The 18,664-nt window shown below is 37.5% G+C and overlaps 1 protein-coding gene across 1 annotated transcript in view; it reads left to right on the plus strand.

Annotated features, from left to right (window-relative positions):
• KCNK2 (potassium two pore domain channel subfamily K member 2) overlaps nt 1-18,664 on the plus strand; it is an 86,669-nt gene that overhangs the window by 48,708 nt on the left and 19,297 nt on the right. Inside the window, exons 3-4 of the mRNA XM_058165404.1 lie at nt 3,841-4,001; nt 8,685-8,871. Coding sequence (XP_058021387.1) covers nt 3,841-4,001; nt 8,685-8,871 — 348 coding nt within the window. The remainder of the gene's footprint in view (nt 1-3,840; nt 4,002-8,684; nt 8,872-18,664) is intronic.

An 18,664-nucleotide genomic window follows, 5' to 3' on the forward strand; every position in this document is an offset into this window, starting at 1 on the left:
TGAGTCCCTAGGGAGATAGGGCGGTATAAAAATACGAAAAATAAATAAATAAATAAATAAATAAATTTTTCTTCCAGCTTGCTTTAATGGGTGATTTGATCCACATCTTTTTCAGGGATTGAGTGGCAGGATAAAGCTGCTCTTAAAAAGTACAGAGAGCTACTCTAGGATATCCTTACATTTCCCCATATGCTCTTTTTGTCTTCACAACCCTATTTTCTGCTGTGTTTCTCTTTATTATGCGTGGGTAAACATATTTTTTGAGTCTCATTGCAGTGATAATTGTAATGATATTGCAAAATTGATTTGATGTGAGAATGGTTTCAGCTTTCTTAGTGTAGAATAGGGGTGTCAAATGCTGGCCATGCCCACCCCAGGTTTAGCAAAGGGGAAAAAAGTTGCAATATGTCATGTGACGACGTGTTATTGCGAGTTTGACCCCTCCAGCTGTAGAATAAAAAGCATTTTAAAGTGACAGATTTCAACTATTTTTCTACTTTAACAGAGTAATAAAAATGCAAAGTTCATAACTAAACTTGCTTTTAAGGATTGATGGCATCGTGCCATGTAACATTTATTTTCTTGCCCTCTTCTTTACACATTGATGCCATTTAAAAGTCATTAAAATTTACTATTATTGTCTTCCATTACTGTTGCTCTTTCTATAATTTTCCTGTGCTTTTATGATTTACAGGAAGTAGTAAGGCCCTGTTTCCTTAATGAAAAAATTGCCCTTGACCTTTGGACAAAGATATGTTCTTCTTATAACCAGACAAAATTCACTTGTATTTCAGTATATAAAAAGAATAAGATTTTGGTGGCCGAGCAGTTTGTTTCTGACAACCAAATATTTCTGATATCGTATGTTGGATATGATATCATATGCTGCAGTCCATATCCTTTAAATGTGGCCAGCAGATTGCTATATTTAGGAAATGTAAATCCTATATATTATATTTTTCTGTATCTGGATTGATTAAAGTACGTAGATTATGATGAGGTAAAAAAGAAGAAAATCTAGAGCTGCTCCTGACAAATCATAACATAGATTTAAAATATCTAGTTTTTTAAAAATTCTTATTGGAGCATAAATTAATATAAAGTTAGATATTAGAAACAATACATTTTTTTAAAAAAATGTGATTTACAGTATTTTGCATTGTCTGAAGGACACCTGTATTTTAAATGTATAACCATTTATTTCATCTCCTCGGATTTATAGAAATACAAACATTTTGCTCTCTCTAAAGTTGAGTTAGGAGAACTTGTCACAAATAACCAGGTACCTATTCCCCCCCCCCCGCCCCGAAATATCATTCTACTCCAGCCACTAATAAATAGTGACTAAATTAGTAGACCAGCGAAATATTATGGACATAATATACTTATAATTTGCTGTAAATTATTATTAATATTAAGTCCTCCTCTTGGGCTGTGTCAGTAACAAAGATTGATATTTATTTATTTATTTATTTATTTAAACTTTTGGACAGTCCAATAGACTGTTGGACAGATAGGTTTTAGGGACATCTGGAGAAATTGTCAGTTCATTTATGCTCTGCTACAAAAGAGTCAAGCCCTATAGCAGCTGGGGATTCTACATGTCTTTAATTTCTACATTATGGAATTGAGACTATTTGTGTCAGAAAGTAAATCTCCCTTTGTCCGGAATAGCTGTTTTGAATGCAAAGGGAAAAAATGCATCTTGAGCCTGTGTCACATGGCCACCATGGCCACATCCACTTTGGCCATGCCTAACTTGGCCACGCCCCATGCCCGCCCCCAGCCCTCCGAGGTCAAGAACAACCCTGATGCGGCCCTCAATGAAATCATGTTTGACACCCCTGCTCTAATGTTTGAGCTAGATAAATAAAGAGCCAGGGTATAAAAGTTTGAAATATTTAAAACATTCCAGCTTGTTTAAAATAAAAAATGAGGTTAGATTTGATTGTATTCCTGTTCATTTTTGTGTTATGCAACCAAAAAACAGTTCTTTTTTTTGAAAAGACTGACAAAGGATCACTGCTGCTCACTTCAGGCTACAATTCTAGGAAATAATGTTAATCCTGATTTCTAGGAAAGACTACCGTTGTTACAAGAGCTGATGGCACCAGTTTCTGCCCCCTCCTCTTGAAATCTAGACTAGGTCCAGTTGCGGAAAATTAAATAATATGTACATTGAAAATGAGCCAATTATATGAAATAATGAAAATGAACAATTTCCGCAGATCAATTCCTGGATGTTCTTCCAAAACCCAGCGGCACACGGATGCTGTTTATTAGAAATGTTCCAATGCCAAAAAAAAAAAAAGTTTCCTGTGAGCTGATACATAGATTATTCTGAAAGGGTACGAATCATAATGAAAGAAAACCTGTTGAATAACAAATTGAATTAAAAGTAGATCATTATATAATAATATTTTCTCCCAAATAAAAATTGCCAATGAATATACTATTTATTGATAGAATTAATATGTAAGTGTGACCGTGAGTTTTAAGCTCTTTCCTATTCATCATTGCTGGTTTCATGTTCATTAGTTATACTAGTTTCCCTAACCTACTTCTTTAATTCATGGTTTCATAAAATAATAATACCATGAAGATATACGAAAAAAAATGGATTATAGATTATTGCTATTTCTGATTTAAAAAGATACAATGAAGATATATAAGTAAGCATAATACTAAGATCATATATGATCATTTTGATCCAAAAGCTCTGTGATTGCCTAAATTTTAGGGGGCCGGGGGATGTTTGGAGTTTGAGGATATATTGTGAGCACTCTCACGAAATAGTTGCTATATAGATGTCGCCAGAAAAAAGACCTAGATCCAGAAGCCATACAGACCATTGGACTGGAAGTTCCCAATTTATTTTCTAAATATGCTTCTGAAATCTATCTGGAGGTGAAAAGTGTTGTTGGAAATACAGGCTATGTCTGAGACAGGCCTTTGCAACATCCTAAAATGCTTTAAGAGTTCAGTAGAGTAGGAACCTTGGAGAATGCCAAGAATATATGAAAAGTTACATTATCTTGCTTGCGTCTTAAGTCATATCATTTATAGAAAAGAGTTACACAATCATTTATACAACAATTATGGGGAGGAAAATAGAATGTAGGATTGAATCATCCAGTCTATATGAAGAGCCGTGGTGGCGCTGTGGTTAGAATGCAGTATTGCAGGCTAATTCTTCTGATTGCCAGAGGTTTGATCCTCACTGCCTCAAGGCTTCCATTCTTCTGAGGCCAGTAAAATGAGGACCCAGATTGTTGGGGGCATTATGCTGAATCTTTAAACCACTTAGAGGGTGCTGTAAAGTACCATGGGGTGGTATATAAGTCTAAGTGCTATTGCTTTGTGCAATTAAAGTTGTAAATCTTATACTCAATGACTATAAGTGGACAGTGGAAAAAGAGGATTTGAAATAGTGTGGTAGGTGGCACCAGAACCTTTTATACAGTAGCTATACATTATTTAGTAACTCTCTGAGAACTTAGTATAATACTGAAAATTACTTATAAGAAAATTTTATCTCTGAAATAAATTAAAAATATTTCTGAATAAATCTCTATAGAGATTGAATTTTGAAGAGAATCTTTCCACTATTTGTTTCACCTACGTGAAAAAGGTTGATTCTTTGAAGAATTCCCAATGCAGTTCAATTTGAGATGAATTTAGCAATCCAATTAGTGTAGAATCTCTGCATTAATCTTTTAATTAATGGGATCTATATTCCTATGGAACATTTAAAAAGTGTCCTTATCTGCAGTGCTAATTAGATGTGTAATTTAATGCCTTTAACTGATTTATCAACAGCTCAAGTTGTTTGTAATTTAGGATTTGGGAACATCTCACCACGTACAGAAGGTGGAAAAATATTCTGTATCATCTATGCCTTACTGGGAATCCCTCTCTTTGGTTTTCTGTTGGCCGGAGTTGGAGATCAACTAGGGACCATATTTGGGAAAGGAATCGCCAGAGTAGAAGACACATTTGTTGTGAGTATGCTATATACATTGCAGATATGATATGATTGTCCTGCAGGTACATTATTCTGAAAGATGATTAAGTTCTATTCACTTTGAAAATATTTTATTACAGATATTTGATTTTGATCATGCCTTTGTGGTTAAAAGTCTGGCATAAAGTAAACTCTACATAACAGTGTATTGATAAAAAATATTTCTTCCTATAAATATACCATAGAATGTTATATTATCTTTAATTTTAAAATAAATTCAGTGTTGCAGGCAAACACGTGTTCTCTTTCTTATTCATCTTTGTCCTTGTCCACTTTAATATTAAAAACATTGATGGAAAAACAGAAGCAGCATTTAATTGTTCACTTAACAGCCATTCACCTCTAAATACCCTCTTATTTAGCATTAAGAGTTGTGTGTTCCAAACAGATATTTAAGCCAACAAAGCCAACAGTATGGGTGCATGTCTGTACAAGTGATAATAGTGGGAATAGAAGGATGTAATTTAGATCAAAAGAAAAAAAAGAAAAAAGTGAGGGCTAGTATTCTCACCAGTCTTGAATTTAACAGAGCTTTTCAACTACTTTTCAAACAAATTGTGGGTCCCAAATTATATTCATTTGTCTAAACATCTAGTTTGACATAAGATGTTCCAGTTTGGAAGCTAATCAGGGATGAATCTGGTTAGCTCTTGTATGGGAGACATTCAGAGAATAATCTAGGCCAGGGGTCTGCAACCTTAAACACTCAAAGAGCCATTTGGACCCTTTTCTCACAGAAAAGAAAACACCGGGAGCCACAAAACCAGGGTGGGCATGGCCAACTCGACATCACTCTCTCCCACCCAGTCACTTGACCCCCTGCCCCAGTCAGGCCTACCCAACCAGTCATTATGGCAGAGAACTGGTTGTTAAAAAATATCGGGAACCACAAAACCCTTTTGACATCTCTCTCTCTCCCCCCTCTCTCTTTCTATCTCCCCTCTCTCTCCCTCTCTGTATCTTCCTATCTCTCTGTATCTCTCCCTCCCTCTCTCTGCCTCTCTCCTTTCTCTCTCTGAATCTCTCTGTCCTCTCTCCCTCTATTTTCCCCCTCTGTATCTCTCTCTCTCCCCATTCTCTATATCTCTATGTCTCTCTCCCCTCTCTCCATTTCTATCTCCCCTCTCTCCCCTCTCTGTATCTCTCTCTACCCCCCCTTTGAATCTCTCTCTCTTTATGTCTCGCTCTTCCCCTTTTCTTTTCTCGGCAACTTTTTGGAAATCTGGGTTGGCTGAGGAATGAGCATGAGCCACAGTGGAGGCTTCCTTTTGGGTGATCTTCCTCTTCCTCCCACTCCTTCTCCTCTCATGACCTCCTGGCCAGCTGTGGTGGGTCTGGGAGGGTGCACACGAGGGTGGAGACCCTCCTCAAGCAAGCAGCCACCCACCCCGTGTGCATCTTTGCTGTGTTTTGCTGTGCCGAGCACAGCCACTCACTTGAGGAGGGTCTCCCCACTTGTGCTCACCCTCCCAGTCCTGCCACAGCTGGTCAGGGGTTACGAAAGGAAAAGGATGGTGAGGAGTAGGAGGGTCACTTGAAGGGAAGCCTCTGCCGCAGCTCACACTTGTTCTTCAGCCAGCCCGGATTTCGGGTTTGATTAGTGTCTCGGGGCGGACGCTTGTGCATCTCCCCAAGCGACCGAGGCATGCCCAACACCAACAAGAGCCAGAAGAAGCTCCAGTGAGTCGCCAGAGAATCAGCCCTGGCCACTTTTCCATGCCCTGCCGTCACCCTTACCTTCTCATGCCAGGCAAGGAGTGACTGGGAGGGGAGGGCAAGGGATGGGGCAAGCCAGTGGTGGGATCACACAACAGGGAGCCACAACAGAGGGCCCAAAGAGCCACATGTAACTCCAGAGCTGCGGGTTGCTGATCTAGGCTGTAGGCTAGATGGAAAAATCTGAAAACATCTTCAAAAAGCAATGGGAAAATATTTCTATACTGTACCAAGAACATAGTAAATATATGGCTGAAGTCCAGGATTCCTATATTCCAGAAGACAAGCCACTTTTGAAAGCAAGCTTGGGAACTGGCACATATTAATGATAGAGTTATGCGATCACTTTTTGTGATTGTCTGACAAGCAAAGCTAATGGGGACCCAGACTCATTTAACAACCAACTTATTAATTGCAATGATTCACTTAACAACTATGGCAAGAAAAGTGGTAAAATAGGGCAAAACTCATTTAATAACTGTCTTACTTAGCAATGGTTCTGTTGTGGTCATAAATTGAGGACTACCTGTACAGTTTTGCTCTATATTTACTCCCATGTTCTCTTCAGGCAAAATACAAAACAATTGATAATTACTGAGCTTCCACATGATTTAGGTCCATTTGAGAGACACAGACATTTTCATAGAGCAAACATATGATGATGGAGTTGGACCATAAGAAAGGCTGAGCACCAAAGAATTGAGGCCTTTGAATTATGGTGCTAGAGAAGACTCCTGTGAGTCCCTTGGTGATCAAACCAATCAGTCCTAGAGGAGATGAACCCTGACTGCTCTTTAGAAGGCCAGATCCTGAAGATAAAACTCAAATACTTTGGTCACCTAATGAGAAAGAAGGACTCACTGAAGAAGAGCCTAATGCTGGGAAAGATTGAGGGCAAAAGAAGAAGGGGACGACAGAGAACAAGGTGGCTGGATGGAGTCACTGAAGCAGTGGGCATGAGCTTGAATGGACTCTGGAGGATGGTGGAGGACAGGGGGTTGCGATGGGTCAGATACAACTTCGCAACTAACAACAAAAATGATGATAGAGATCATGTACACCACTTGGTTGTATGAGCTGTGGTTGCACATTAGTTAGAATGCAGTATCGAAGGCTAACTCTGCCCACAGTCAGGAGTTCAATCCTGATCGGCTCAACATTGACTCAGCCTTCCATTCTTCAGAGGTTGGTAAAATGAGCATCCAGATTGTTGGGGGCAATATGCAAATAATGCTTATATTGTAAACTGCTCAGAGAGTGCTATAAAGCACTATGGAATGGTATATAAGTCTAAGTCTAAGTGCTATTATTATTGGTCCTACACCAATTATAATAATATTAAGGGATCCTAAAGAGTATGTTATGAAGGTAGCTTAAAACTATGAGACAGGATTTTGTGCTGTGGGCACAATATCATTCTCTTAATCAGGTAGAGAGTTGATGGGATTTCCCTCAAAATATCTTTTGGTAAATGTTTGCTGTATTTGAAAGAGTGTCCCATTCCTACATTTTAAGGTGCAGAACCCTTTTCCAGGTCTTCCAATAGGGGCAGAAACCCCTTTCAGCTTTTTTACTTGTATTTAATATCCTAGTTAAAATTTATGACATTTTCCTAAATAAATTATCAACAGTTCAGTAAAACAAGTAGTGGATGGAAGCTTGTTAGAGATGCAGCCTAGAAATAAGGAGATTTTTTTTTCCTGACAGGGAGAACAGTTAAATTAATGGAATACCTTGCCTCTCAGAGTTGTGGATGCTCCATCATGGGAGATTTTCAAAAACAGACTGGATAGCGATTTGATCAGGATGGTATAAAGTTGTCTGCTTTGAGTAGGAGGTTGGACTAGTAGACCTCCAAGGTCCCTTCCAGCCCTAAGATACCATATTCTATGTTATAATGACTTTGAAGGAAATTCTGTTACTGATTTCAGGTCAGTGGAAATAAATTGCCTGAATACAAAATGTACTGAAATCAGATTAGAGTATTTTAGCTGACCAATTCAACACTTGACATCATGAAAAAAGTATGAACATTTTGTGTGACATATAATTTAGTATTTTTGTTATCATATCATTTTCTTCTTAAGAGAATTTCCTACTTTTTATTGGGAAAATAACTATATAAAATTTGGTAATTATAACTGGTAGGTTAGCTTCATGCTGTGAATAGCTATTGCAGGTGGAACTATTGAAGAAAGGTAGATTATTCTTGGTATAAACAATTTGTAGTGAAATGCATCCATTAAATATTCATTTAAATGTTATTTACATCACCTATTCACCTTACTGTGTTTTTTTCTTTTCCCTTTCCCTTTTCTACCTACTGTATTTACAGAAGTTTGTTGACATGATGAATCCTGAAGTTCCTATACTTGAAAGAGAATGAGAGTAAATTTGAAATTTAGCTTCCCTCTGCTCCTATTTATTCATTGCACATGGTTGTAATTTCATGGACACTTACTTGGCATTGAATCCCATTGATAGCAATTATATTCTCCTAGATAAATATCCATGGGAGCAGACAAATTTCATGATCAATGCTTGTATGAAGACTTACCCATCTATTTCATTTTTATCATAAATAATTCCATATATGCTTGGTGGGTTTGATAGTGATTACCAAGAAATATTCCTAGAGACCCACTGTATATCTGATGTAAATACTTTACAGATAAATACTTTTTTAACCTTGTGATATTGCAATGGCTTTAATCTATTCTGTCACCCTTTTATTACACTGTTAGAACTGTTTAACTGTCTATTTTGATTTAAAACTTTACAGACGGTGTTACCTGGGCTTTAGTAGAAAAATTTACATATTTTATAAATGCATACCTACATAAACATGCGTGAAATAATATTACTTATTACTAATAATGGATTCTTTTCTCCCATCTTTCTTTCTCTTCTTCCATCCTGTGTTTATTCTTTCCTCCCATCACAGAAATGGAATGTGAGTCAGACAAAGATCCGCATAATATCAACAATAATATTCATACTGTTTGGCTGCGTTCTGTTTGTTGCTCTTCCGGCAGTCATTTTCAAGCACATAGAAGGCTGGAATACATTAGACGCAATATATTTTGTAGTTATCACCTTAACAACAATTGGATTTGGTGATTATGTTGCAGGTAATTTTTTACCCAGTTCTATTTGGAAAAATAAATCATATACCTTTATTATGTACATAAATGCCTTCTCAGTGTATATTGTTACAAGAGACACTTTCTCTAAGCCCAGCCATCAGTATTGATCTAGCAGTATTTTTTCCAGCATGCCAGTCTGGTGTTTTCTCTAGGTCTCCCTGTTAGAATTGAAGTAGAGACCTTTAGAATGCAATATACTTGCTCCATTCAAAAACCTTAAAAGTTGCTTCAAATTTACTACATATTTTACCAAACATTTCCCATGAGAAAGAATACCATTCAATTAATTAACTAACTAACTTTAAAATTGTAAAATAAGGTATCATCACAATTTTAGGTGCTTTTGTATGAGAATGCCTGAATGATGATACAGGTCAATATCCAAGTACTGTATAAAAAATGAGCAATATCTTGAAAATTTCTAAATGTTATGAGTTTCATTGCTCTTATTCCCAAGATCTCTTAGGAGACATTGACATTCTGAAATTTCACAAAATATCATGAAACAATGTTGAAACTTCATAGTAGTTTTTACATTCAATATGCAGATGTTATCTGGGAATTTCATGGGTATTTGTGGGCCCTCTCTTGCAGCTGGAAACTACATTAAATTGCTTTACTTGATTCTGTTAAATATTCAGGTGAGAAGAAATTAGGATCTCTATATAATTTGTGTTTTATAAGTGTGTATCACATCTGTATGGTAGTTTTACACTGTTGTAAATACCACTGTGCATAGATAGATCCATACTATGCATAGTATGGATCTGTCTACATTGCTGCTTCAGTTTTCCTACTTACTGTGTTCAATTGATGATTCTTACCTCCAGAAATTATCTTATTTATGCAGATTTATTTTCATGCTGCTACTACATATTATATAAGATGGCACATAATCAATCAATTTGCAAAAGAGAATGTTGTTGCATTATAAGGTAGTTACAGCAGGCAAAGAAAGGATGTAAGCTTGAGAATCAGGCTCATATTCATGCCTTATCATTAATATATATATGGGATATATCATAAAAGCCAGTATTTGTATGGATGGATATGGTGTGCTATTATATTTTATATTCATATTTGCATATAATACATTTAGTTTGTAAGATGAAAATGGCATCACTAGCATATTTTTTTCTAGTCTGAATGTTTATTTTTTTCCTATGTATAAAGGTGTCAGATATACACTGGGTTCCATACCTATTTTTAAAAGTTCAATGACTTTCATGCATTAATATGTATAGGGATACATATAGGGATTATTATAGGGATATGGACTTGCTTTAAAACTGGTGTCTTTTTCAGAGCTAGAACAAAAATATTTTTGTCTTGTTTTTATGCACTAAAATGTATATTCTGGTTATGTTTATAGTAAGAACAGTATGTACCAAAGGCCACTTAACTGAAACTGGAACACCAAGTACATTAGTAGTCTCTATCATTATACATTAATATAATAATTTGTCCCTGCAGCTTTCACTGTTTTTATAGTTTTCATTACTATAAAGAAAATCACAGTTATTATTATAGGTTCTGTGCATCTGTGCTATTAAATGTTTTTTCTTCTTTTTGCTGTGCCTTGCCGTCTTTTGAAATAGAAGAATGGATGGATAGATGGGTGGATGGATGGATGGATGGATGGATGGGAGGGAGGGAACGAGAAAAGAAGGAAGGGAATAGAATTCCAGAAGAACACGTTCCTAAGTACAGAAGGTAGGACAGCCTAAATGGCAGTAGGTGGGACTTGGAGCCCAACATGTTTAGAAGTGGTTTCTCACAGCAAGGGAGATTGCTGCTTCTCTTGCTCATGTCTCCAGGCAGGGCAAACGCCCTACCATGATTTTAATTTCTAGGCTAGGGTATTGACAGGGATCTTTGCTTCTGTCTCTTCACCCTTCTAAACCAACTAACAGATTGCTTCCTGTTGCTCACCCAGGCTGATCCAGAGAAGAAATGCTCTATCTTAGAAAAGATTAGTTATCATGAACCTGACAGAATTACCTAGCCAAAACTAGGTAATACCTAGCCAAAACCACTGATAGCTTCCAATACTTTGTATTTTAAAAAGACAAATAGAGAAAACGACAATGATTAGCCTTCAATCTTCTGTGTAATTAAAAACAACAGCAAAATTTTAAGTACATTAGAGTGACAAAAATCTCACAAATTTTTAATGTGCATGTGAGAGGAAAAGTAAAGTATAACTTGAATTGCTGGTGTATATATCCTGTCTTTTCATGGAAGAAAGAAACATTCAATGCATGGATAAAGGGAGAACGTGTCAGACTGGTCCCAGCTAGATCTCTAGGAAAGAAAGTTCCTCGATTCCATTTGAAGTGACAGGCTCTTTTATTAAGGATTTGTGGTTGCAATAGAAGCAGGGTAGAACTAATGTTCCCTCACAAAGAGTTACAGATTTTCCCCTTCTCCTCAGCCCTCCTCCCTTGACAGGTTTGTCTTCATGCAATGGTGTGCCATATAGGTGTTTTGGGAACCGTTCAGATGTTTGGTCCCACTTGGTGCAGTTCACATTCCTTTCCCAGGCTCCATGGCCTTGAGGACTAGAACAAGCTGGCTTTCACACCTCTGGTTTCTGTCACCCTTTCCCCTGTGGCTTATCTCCACTCTACATGCCTCTTCCCCCCCAGCCACTTAGCAAGTTATGGCAGATGACAGAAAGTACAAGAAAATAGGAATCTGAATTAAATCAAATAAAAAGTTTTATCTACCATATCTCTATGATATCTTTCTGAATTTCAGTCTCTGATTGTTCCCTAGATGAACAGAAGTGTGAAGTGGGAAATCAATGCTTAATTTAACTGATCTTTGAATCTGGTGCCTTGCTGGAAAACAGTACAATCACCTCTAAATATAGGATCAGGTTGCCAAGCAAGGTTTGGCTACTGTTGATAGCAGACTAAATGTTTTGTTTGCATTTCCAAGATTTTATTTGAAAGTCTGATGCATTCTGTTTATAATGCTTCTGCCTTATTTATTTATTGCAGCACTTATGCCCTGCCAGATTTAAGTACATCCATAATTAGTGTCAGTAGACTGCTTCTTAGGTTTAATATGTTGGTGCTGATGATCGGATTGCCCATTGGCTGAGGACTGGATCAGTGGCCTGGAATATTAAGAGGAAGATTTCAGCAATTTCACTAATTTACTGGAATGAATGAAATTGCTTAACTTGTAATTGAAAGTACTATTAAACATGCATGAGAGCTTTTACCTCATGTTGCCATGAAATGCCAAAAATATAGGTAGTCCTCATCCTTATGTCCTTAGTGGAACCTGCCCCTTTTCGTTGTCAGTCGTGGTGATTGCAAAGTGGATCATCATGTGACAGACTCAGTCTTATGGCCTTTTTCTGCTGTGGTCATTAAGCAAACCTATTAGCAAAAATGCTATCAGACATTTTTGTTGAAAACTGGAAGTTAACTGGGTTTTGGCAGAAACAATCATGGTCATGTGATTGCAAGATGCTGCAAAAGACTGCAAATGGGAGCTGGTTGCTGAGCACCTGAAATGTGATCTTATGACTTTGGCGGGGTGGGTGGGTGGGTGAGCATCCATAAGAACCTTTTAGTGGTCCATCTTAATTGTGAACAGTCACTAAGCAACCAGTCATAATTTGAGGAGTACGTGTATTTTGTGCTTCAATCATTGAAGTCAGTTGCTTTAATTCTGACATAGTAGGGAAATGAAGAAACAGGCATCAATCATAAATGCAATGCAGAAAATAATCAATTTTATATTTTAGTAATAGTTTGCCAGTGTTACTTAGATAACAAAATTTCAGGATGCAAAGAAAGAAAAAAGGTAAACAAATTATAATAAAATTAAAACATAGTAGACCTGAGTACATTGTGAATTAAACACTAAATTTTTAAAATGCTTAGTGGGAAAAAAGCTAGGATGCTAAAGAGAGAGAGGGTAAATTATTACTAAAATGGGAGTCAACCTATTCTCCAAAGCATCTGAAGGCAGGACAAGAAACAGATGGAAACTGATCAAGGAGAGAAGCAACCTAGAATTAAAGAGAAATTTCCTGACAGTTAGAACAATTAATCAGTGGAACAACTTGCCTGCAGAAGTTATGAATACTCCAACTCTGGAAATTTTTAAGAAGAGATTGGAGAACATTTGTCTGAAGTGGTATATGGTTTCCTGCCTGAGCAGGGGTTGGACTAGAAGACCTCCAAGGTACTTTCCAACTCTGTTATTCTGTTATTAAAAAAGAAACAGAAACCTTCCTTCTGTCAACCTTAATAATTTCAGAGAGAAACACACTGAGCTGCAAGAATAAATGATCTGTGTTCAAGGCAGGAGCTGAGTTCTCTTGGCCCCTTCTTAGATGTGGCCTCTCAATGATGAGAGGACTCAGATGTTAAGCTCCATCTCTGGATTGCAGTAATTGGGGAAAACGAAGAAAAAGGGATAGTCATACAGCCCCTTCTTCCAGCAGCAGGCCTGAGTTCCCAAGGGTATCAACCTTACCTCTTAAGTCAACTCCTTTCCACACCACCTCATATTCCATTGCCTATCCCCAAAAAAACTATCTTGCACAGATCACATCTGAGCTATGTCACACCATGCATTTCAGCAGCCAGATATTGTAGTCCTATCCCACCTAGTCAGAACTGTTGAATACTCTAAGCAACAGGAGCCCAAGAAGCTTTGTGTGCTTGCAGGCCCCAAAATATTTATCTCCTGCCTTCACCTTATTTATGCCATGGTCTGTAGTGCAAATGGGATTCTTATCTACTATATTTAAGGAAATTCTACCATAATCTATCACAGTAAGCCACCATCTCAGTAGACAGCAGGGTTATACCTATTATAGGTTCCAAATATTGTGCCAAATGTGATGATAGAAAGCTTAATCACAGCTGGAATATAACTGGTTCACCTGCTGTGGAAGGACAAGTACTTTCTGAATTCTTTTCTGTGTTCTGAGCAGAAATAGCTTTCTGTTTATCCAAGGCAATGTTTCTTAATCTGAGCAACTCTTTTGACTTCAAATGCACATATCTTAAAGTAAAGGTAGAGAAAAACACTGATTCAAGGAATGAAGATGATGATCACAGGATTGGTCACAACCATTCATCTTAAGTTTTAGCCTCCAGTTTCCCTAATCATCTTTGTTGCTCTGCTCTGCACTCTTTCCAGTCTCAATTCTTCTTCTTCTTCAATAATTTTAGACTTCTTCTTCAATATTTTATTAGAGTTTTCAATACAGTAAAAGATTAAAAATAAAAGAAAAATTAGAAAAAAAAGATTAAAAATGAGAAAAAGGAAACGACAGAAAAAACCCAGAAATATGTCTTCCACCCTTCTTCCTATTGAGTAATTTCCATCTTAATACTTTTCCCTTCCCCTTTAACTCTTTGAATCCTCAAATCCATAAATCATAAAATTATGAGGCTGATACTATCCTTATGTCATTTTTTCTTGCTTTTCTCTCTTAATTATATCACTGTCCATTGATGATTTGATGATTCATGGAGTTTTATTCACTCTAGTATCTAGTAGACTGTATTTAATATTTAAGTAGGAAAATTATCCATTGCACCCTTCCCTAACTACAGTATTCACATGCTCTTAGAGCTAAGAGCAAGCAATCAACATTTAATTGATACAGGTTTTAGTTTTCTCCCAAGAAATGTAGGCATTAAAATCAGTAAAAGCAACATAAAGTACAAACCGTGGCTTGTATATCTCTAAACCTAATGGCTCAATACAATCCTTCAGTATATTTTGTGTCTTTCCTCTCTAAAGCCTTTCCCTCATCAGTGGGAATCGTTTCCATGAGAAATGAGTCTATCAACTTTTAGTATGAAGGCCTATTGTAAATCTTACTGTGTTAACCAGTTTGTTTTGCTAATAACTTGCTGGCAGCTCTTCCCCTGCCTTTCTTAAAATTTGGCAGAATTACTGTTAATTCCTAGTCTTTGAGGACTCTGTCAATACAAGTATATAAATAAAATAAAAATGGAAGGTTTGGAAAGAGGAAGGTTGCTGTGCTCCTATATTGCTACTAGAACTGGTAGTTGGAGCTGGCTGATTGGAGGGAGCTGTTAGAAAATTCACAGATCTCCTTTTATCAGTGTCATTAGTTTTTGGCACTGCTAGTTTGCTAGGTCCTTGTTTGAATGAAGTTGACGGGGGAAATTGGGTAAGAACATGGATTGTTAATATGACTTAGGAAGTTGATTTTCCATGAACATTAAAAAATAGGAGGTATGATCATAGATTGACCCTTGCTATTATAGAAAGAGAAGTAATTTGGGTAGATCCTTCTGAGTAAGACTTTACCAGTTTAATGGAGAAAGTGTTCAGTTTCAGAAGCAGAAGCAGATGCTTCTGAAAAGGAGAATACACATTCATGGTATACAAAATCACAGTTTAGTAGAATAGAATAGAATAGAATAGAATTTTATTGGCCAAGTGTGATTGGACACACAAGGAATTTGTCTTGGTGCATATGCTCTCAGTGTACATAAAAGAAAAGATACGTTCATCAAGGTACAACATTTACAACACAATTGATGATCAATATATCAATATAAATCATAAGGATTGCCAGCAACAAGTTATAGTCATACAGTCATAAGTGGAAAGAGATTGGTGATGGGAACTATGAAACGATTAATAGTAGTGCAGATTCAGTAAATAGTCTGACAGTGTTGAGGGAATTATTTGTTTAGCAGAGTGATGGCCTTCGGGAAAAAACTGTTCTTGTGTCTAGTTGTTCTGGTGTGCAGTGCTCTATAGCGTCGTTTTGAGGGTAGGAGTTGAAACAGTTTATGTCCAGGATGCGAGGGATCTGCAAATATTTTCACGGCCCTCTTCTTGATTCGTGCAGTATACAGGTCCTCAATGGAAGGCAAGTTGGTAGCAATTATTTTTTCTGCAGTTCTAATTATCCTCTGAAGTCTGTGTTTTTCTTGTTGGGTTGCAGAACCGAACCAGACAGTTATAGAGGTGCAAATGACAGACTCAATAATTCCTCTGTAGAATTGGATCAGCAGCTCCTTGGGCAGTTTGAGCTTACTGAGTTGGCGCAGAAAGAACATTCTTTGTTGTCCTTTTTTAATGATGTTTTTGATGTTAGCTGTCCATTTGAGATCTTGCGATATGATAGAACCCAGAAATTTGAAGGTTTCTACTGTTGATACTGTGTTGTCAAGTATTGTGAGAGGTGGAAGTATGGAAGTGTTTTTCCTAAAGTCTACCACTATTTCTATGGTTTTGAGTGTGTTCAGTTCCAGATTGTTTTGGTTGCACCACAAGGCTAGTCGTTCGACCTCTCGCCTATATGCGGATTCGTCATTGTCTCGAATGAGACCAATCACTGTTGTGTCATCTGCGAACTTCAGTAGCTTAACAAATGGATCATTGGAGATGCAGTCATTGGTATACAGAGAGAAGAGAAGTGGGAGAGCACACAGCCTTGGGGGCCCTGTGCTAATTGTACAGGTATTTGATGTGATCTTGCTTAGCTTCACCTGCTGCTTCCTGTTTGTTAGGAAGCTTGTGATCCACTTACAAGTCTGTTCCGGTACCTGTAGCTGGTTTAGCTTAGTTAGAAGAATGTCTGGAATGATGGTATTGAATGCTGAACTAAAGTCTACAAAAAGGACCCTTGCATAGGTCTTTGGAGACTCAAGATGTTGTAGGATGTAGTGCAGAGCCATATTAACAGCATCATCTGTTGATCTATTTGCTCGGTATGCAAATTGCAAGGGGTCTAAGAGCGGATTCGTGATGGTTTTCAGGTAGGAAAGCACTAGCCTTTCAAAGGTTTTCATGACTACAGATGTTAGAGCAACTGGTCTGTAGTCATTCAGTTCTTTGATGGTGGGCTTCTTGGCACTGGGATGATGGTAGGCGTTTGAAGCAAGAAGGAACATAGCACATCTCTAGTGATTTATTGAAAATATGGGTGAAGATGGGGCCAATTGGTCAGCACAGACTTTTAAGCAAGAAGGAGTTATCTTGTCTGGGCCTGGAGCTTTTCCTGGCTTTTGTCTGTGAAATAGGTCCTGCACTTCCTTTTCTGTGATCACTAGGGGTTGTGAACCCAATGAAATGGGGTCAGTTGTAGGAGGCTTGGCTGTTGTTAGTGTGTCTGAGATGGGGTTGTGGAGATAGGTGGCTGTAGTTTCCTTTCAAACCTGCAGTAAAACTCATTCAGGTCATCTGCCAGTTGTTGATTACCTTCAGCCTGGGAAGGAGGTTTGCCATAGCCGGTGATATTTTTAAGAGTTTTCCACATGTTTGCTGGTTCATTTGCTGAAAATTGATTCTTTAGCTTTTCAGAGTAGCTTCTTTTGCTGCTCTTATCTCCTTGTTAGTGCATTTCTGGCCTGATTGTACAGCATTTTATCACCTTTTCTGTAGGCTTCCTCTTTGGAATGTCGTAGCTGCTTAAGTTTAGGTGTAAACCAAGGTTTGTTATTACTGTGTATTCGCAAGTTCCTTGTAGGTACACATAGGTCTTCACAGAAGCTGACATATGATGTTACAGTATCTGTGAGTTCATCCAGGTCTGCAGAGGTATCTTTAAAAATATTCCAATCAGTGCAGTCAAAACATGCCTGTAGCTTTAATTCTGATTCCTCCGTCCAGGTTTTCACTGATTTAATTATTGGTTTTATGGCTTTAAGTCTTTGCCTGTAAGCAGGTACAAGGTGAATCATGCAATGATCAGAGTGTCCTACAGCTGCACGTGGTAAAGACCGATAGGCATCTTTTAGTGTTGTGTAGCAGTGGTCTAGAGTATTCTTGCCTCTGGTGGGACAATTGACATGCTGAAAGTATTTTGGTAGTTCTTTCCTTAAGTTTGCCTTGTTTAGATCTCCCAAAACAATGGCCAGTGAATCAGGGTGTTTGGCTTCAGCCTCCATGACTTTGCTCAGCTAGAGTTCGTAATGCCTCGTTTACACAGGCTTGTGGTGGGACATAAACAGCAATTAGAAGAAATGAGGAAAATTCACGAGGCGAATAGTAAGGTTTGCAGTTGATAATTAGAGTCTCTAAATTGTTGTCACAGAATTTGTAAATTATGTTAAAATCTTGACACCAGGTTGAATTAATATATAGGCATAAGCCTTTCTTTTTACCAGATGTTTCTGGAATCCTGTCTGATCGTTCAATTTGAAATCCTGGAATGTTCAGGCTGCTATTTTCAATTGATTCATTTAACCAGGTTTCAGAGAAGCATAGGACTGCTGAATTGCGAAAATCAGAATAGTATTTGTTTAAGAGGAGTATTTCATCCATCTTATTTGCAAGTGAGCGTATATTTGTTAGGAAAATTGAAGGCAGAGGAGTTTTAGTGCGAGTTCTTAGCTTGATTAAGATCCCAGATCGTTTACCTCGTTTCCTTCGTTTCCGTCGTTTGGTTTTTTTAGTAATCCATGGCTCCGTGGGAATTGCCTCCTCCTGTGTTAGAATCTCCTCCGTGTTTGTAAAGACAGGCGGGGGTGAGATTAAAGAAAGCTGCTCCTTAAAGAAATGTTCCTTAATTTTTAGCAGATGGTCTCGTGAGTAGGAAATCCATAGTGAGTCACAGAGAAAAATTAGAAATAAAGAAACAATTAGAGAGCATTTCACCGAGGCAGCCTTCGTCGGCGCCATCTTAGGCTAATATGTTCAAAAATCTATTTGATTTAAGAACAAGTTATCTTTACCACTGAAATTGTATTAAAGTTCTAAACTGCTTGGAATATAATTCTATCTGTTAATTTAATATTGAATTGATTTTGGTCTT

The sequence above is a fragment of the Ahaetulla prasina genome, chromosome 1 (genome assembly GCF_028640845.1).
Source record: "Ahaetulla prasina isolate Xishuangbanna chromosome 1, ASM2864084v1, whole genome shotgun sequence".
NCBI classification, from domain to species: domain Eukaryota; kingdom Metazoa; phylum Chordata; class Lepidosauria; order Squamata; family Colubridae; genus Ahaetulla; species Ahaetulla prasina.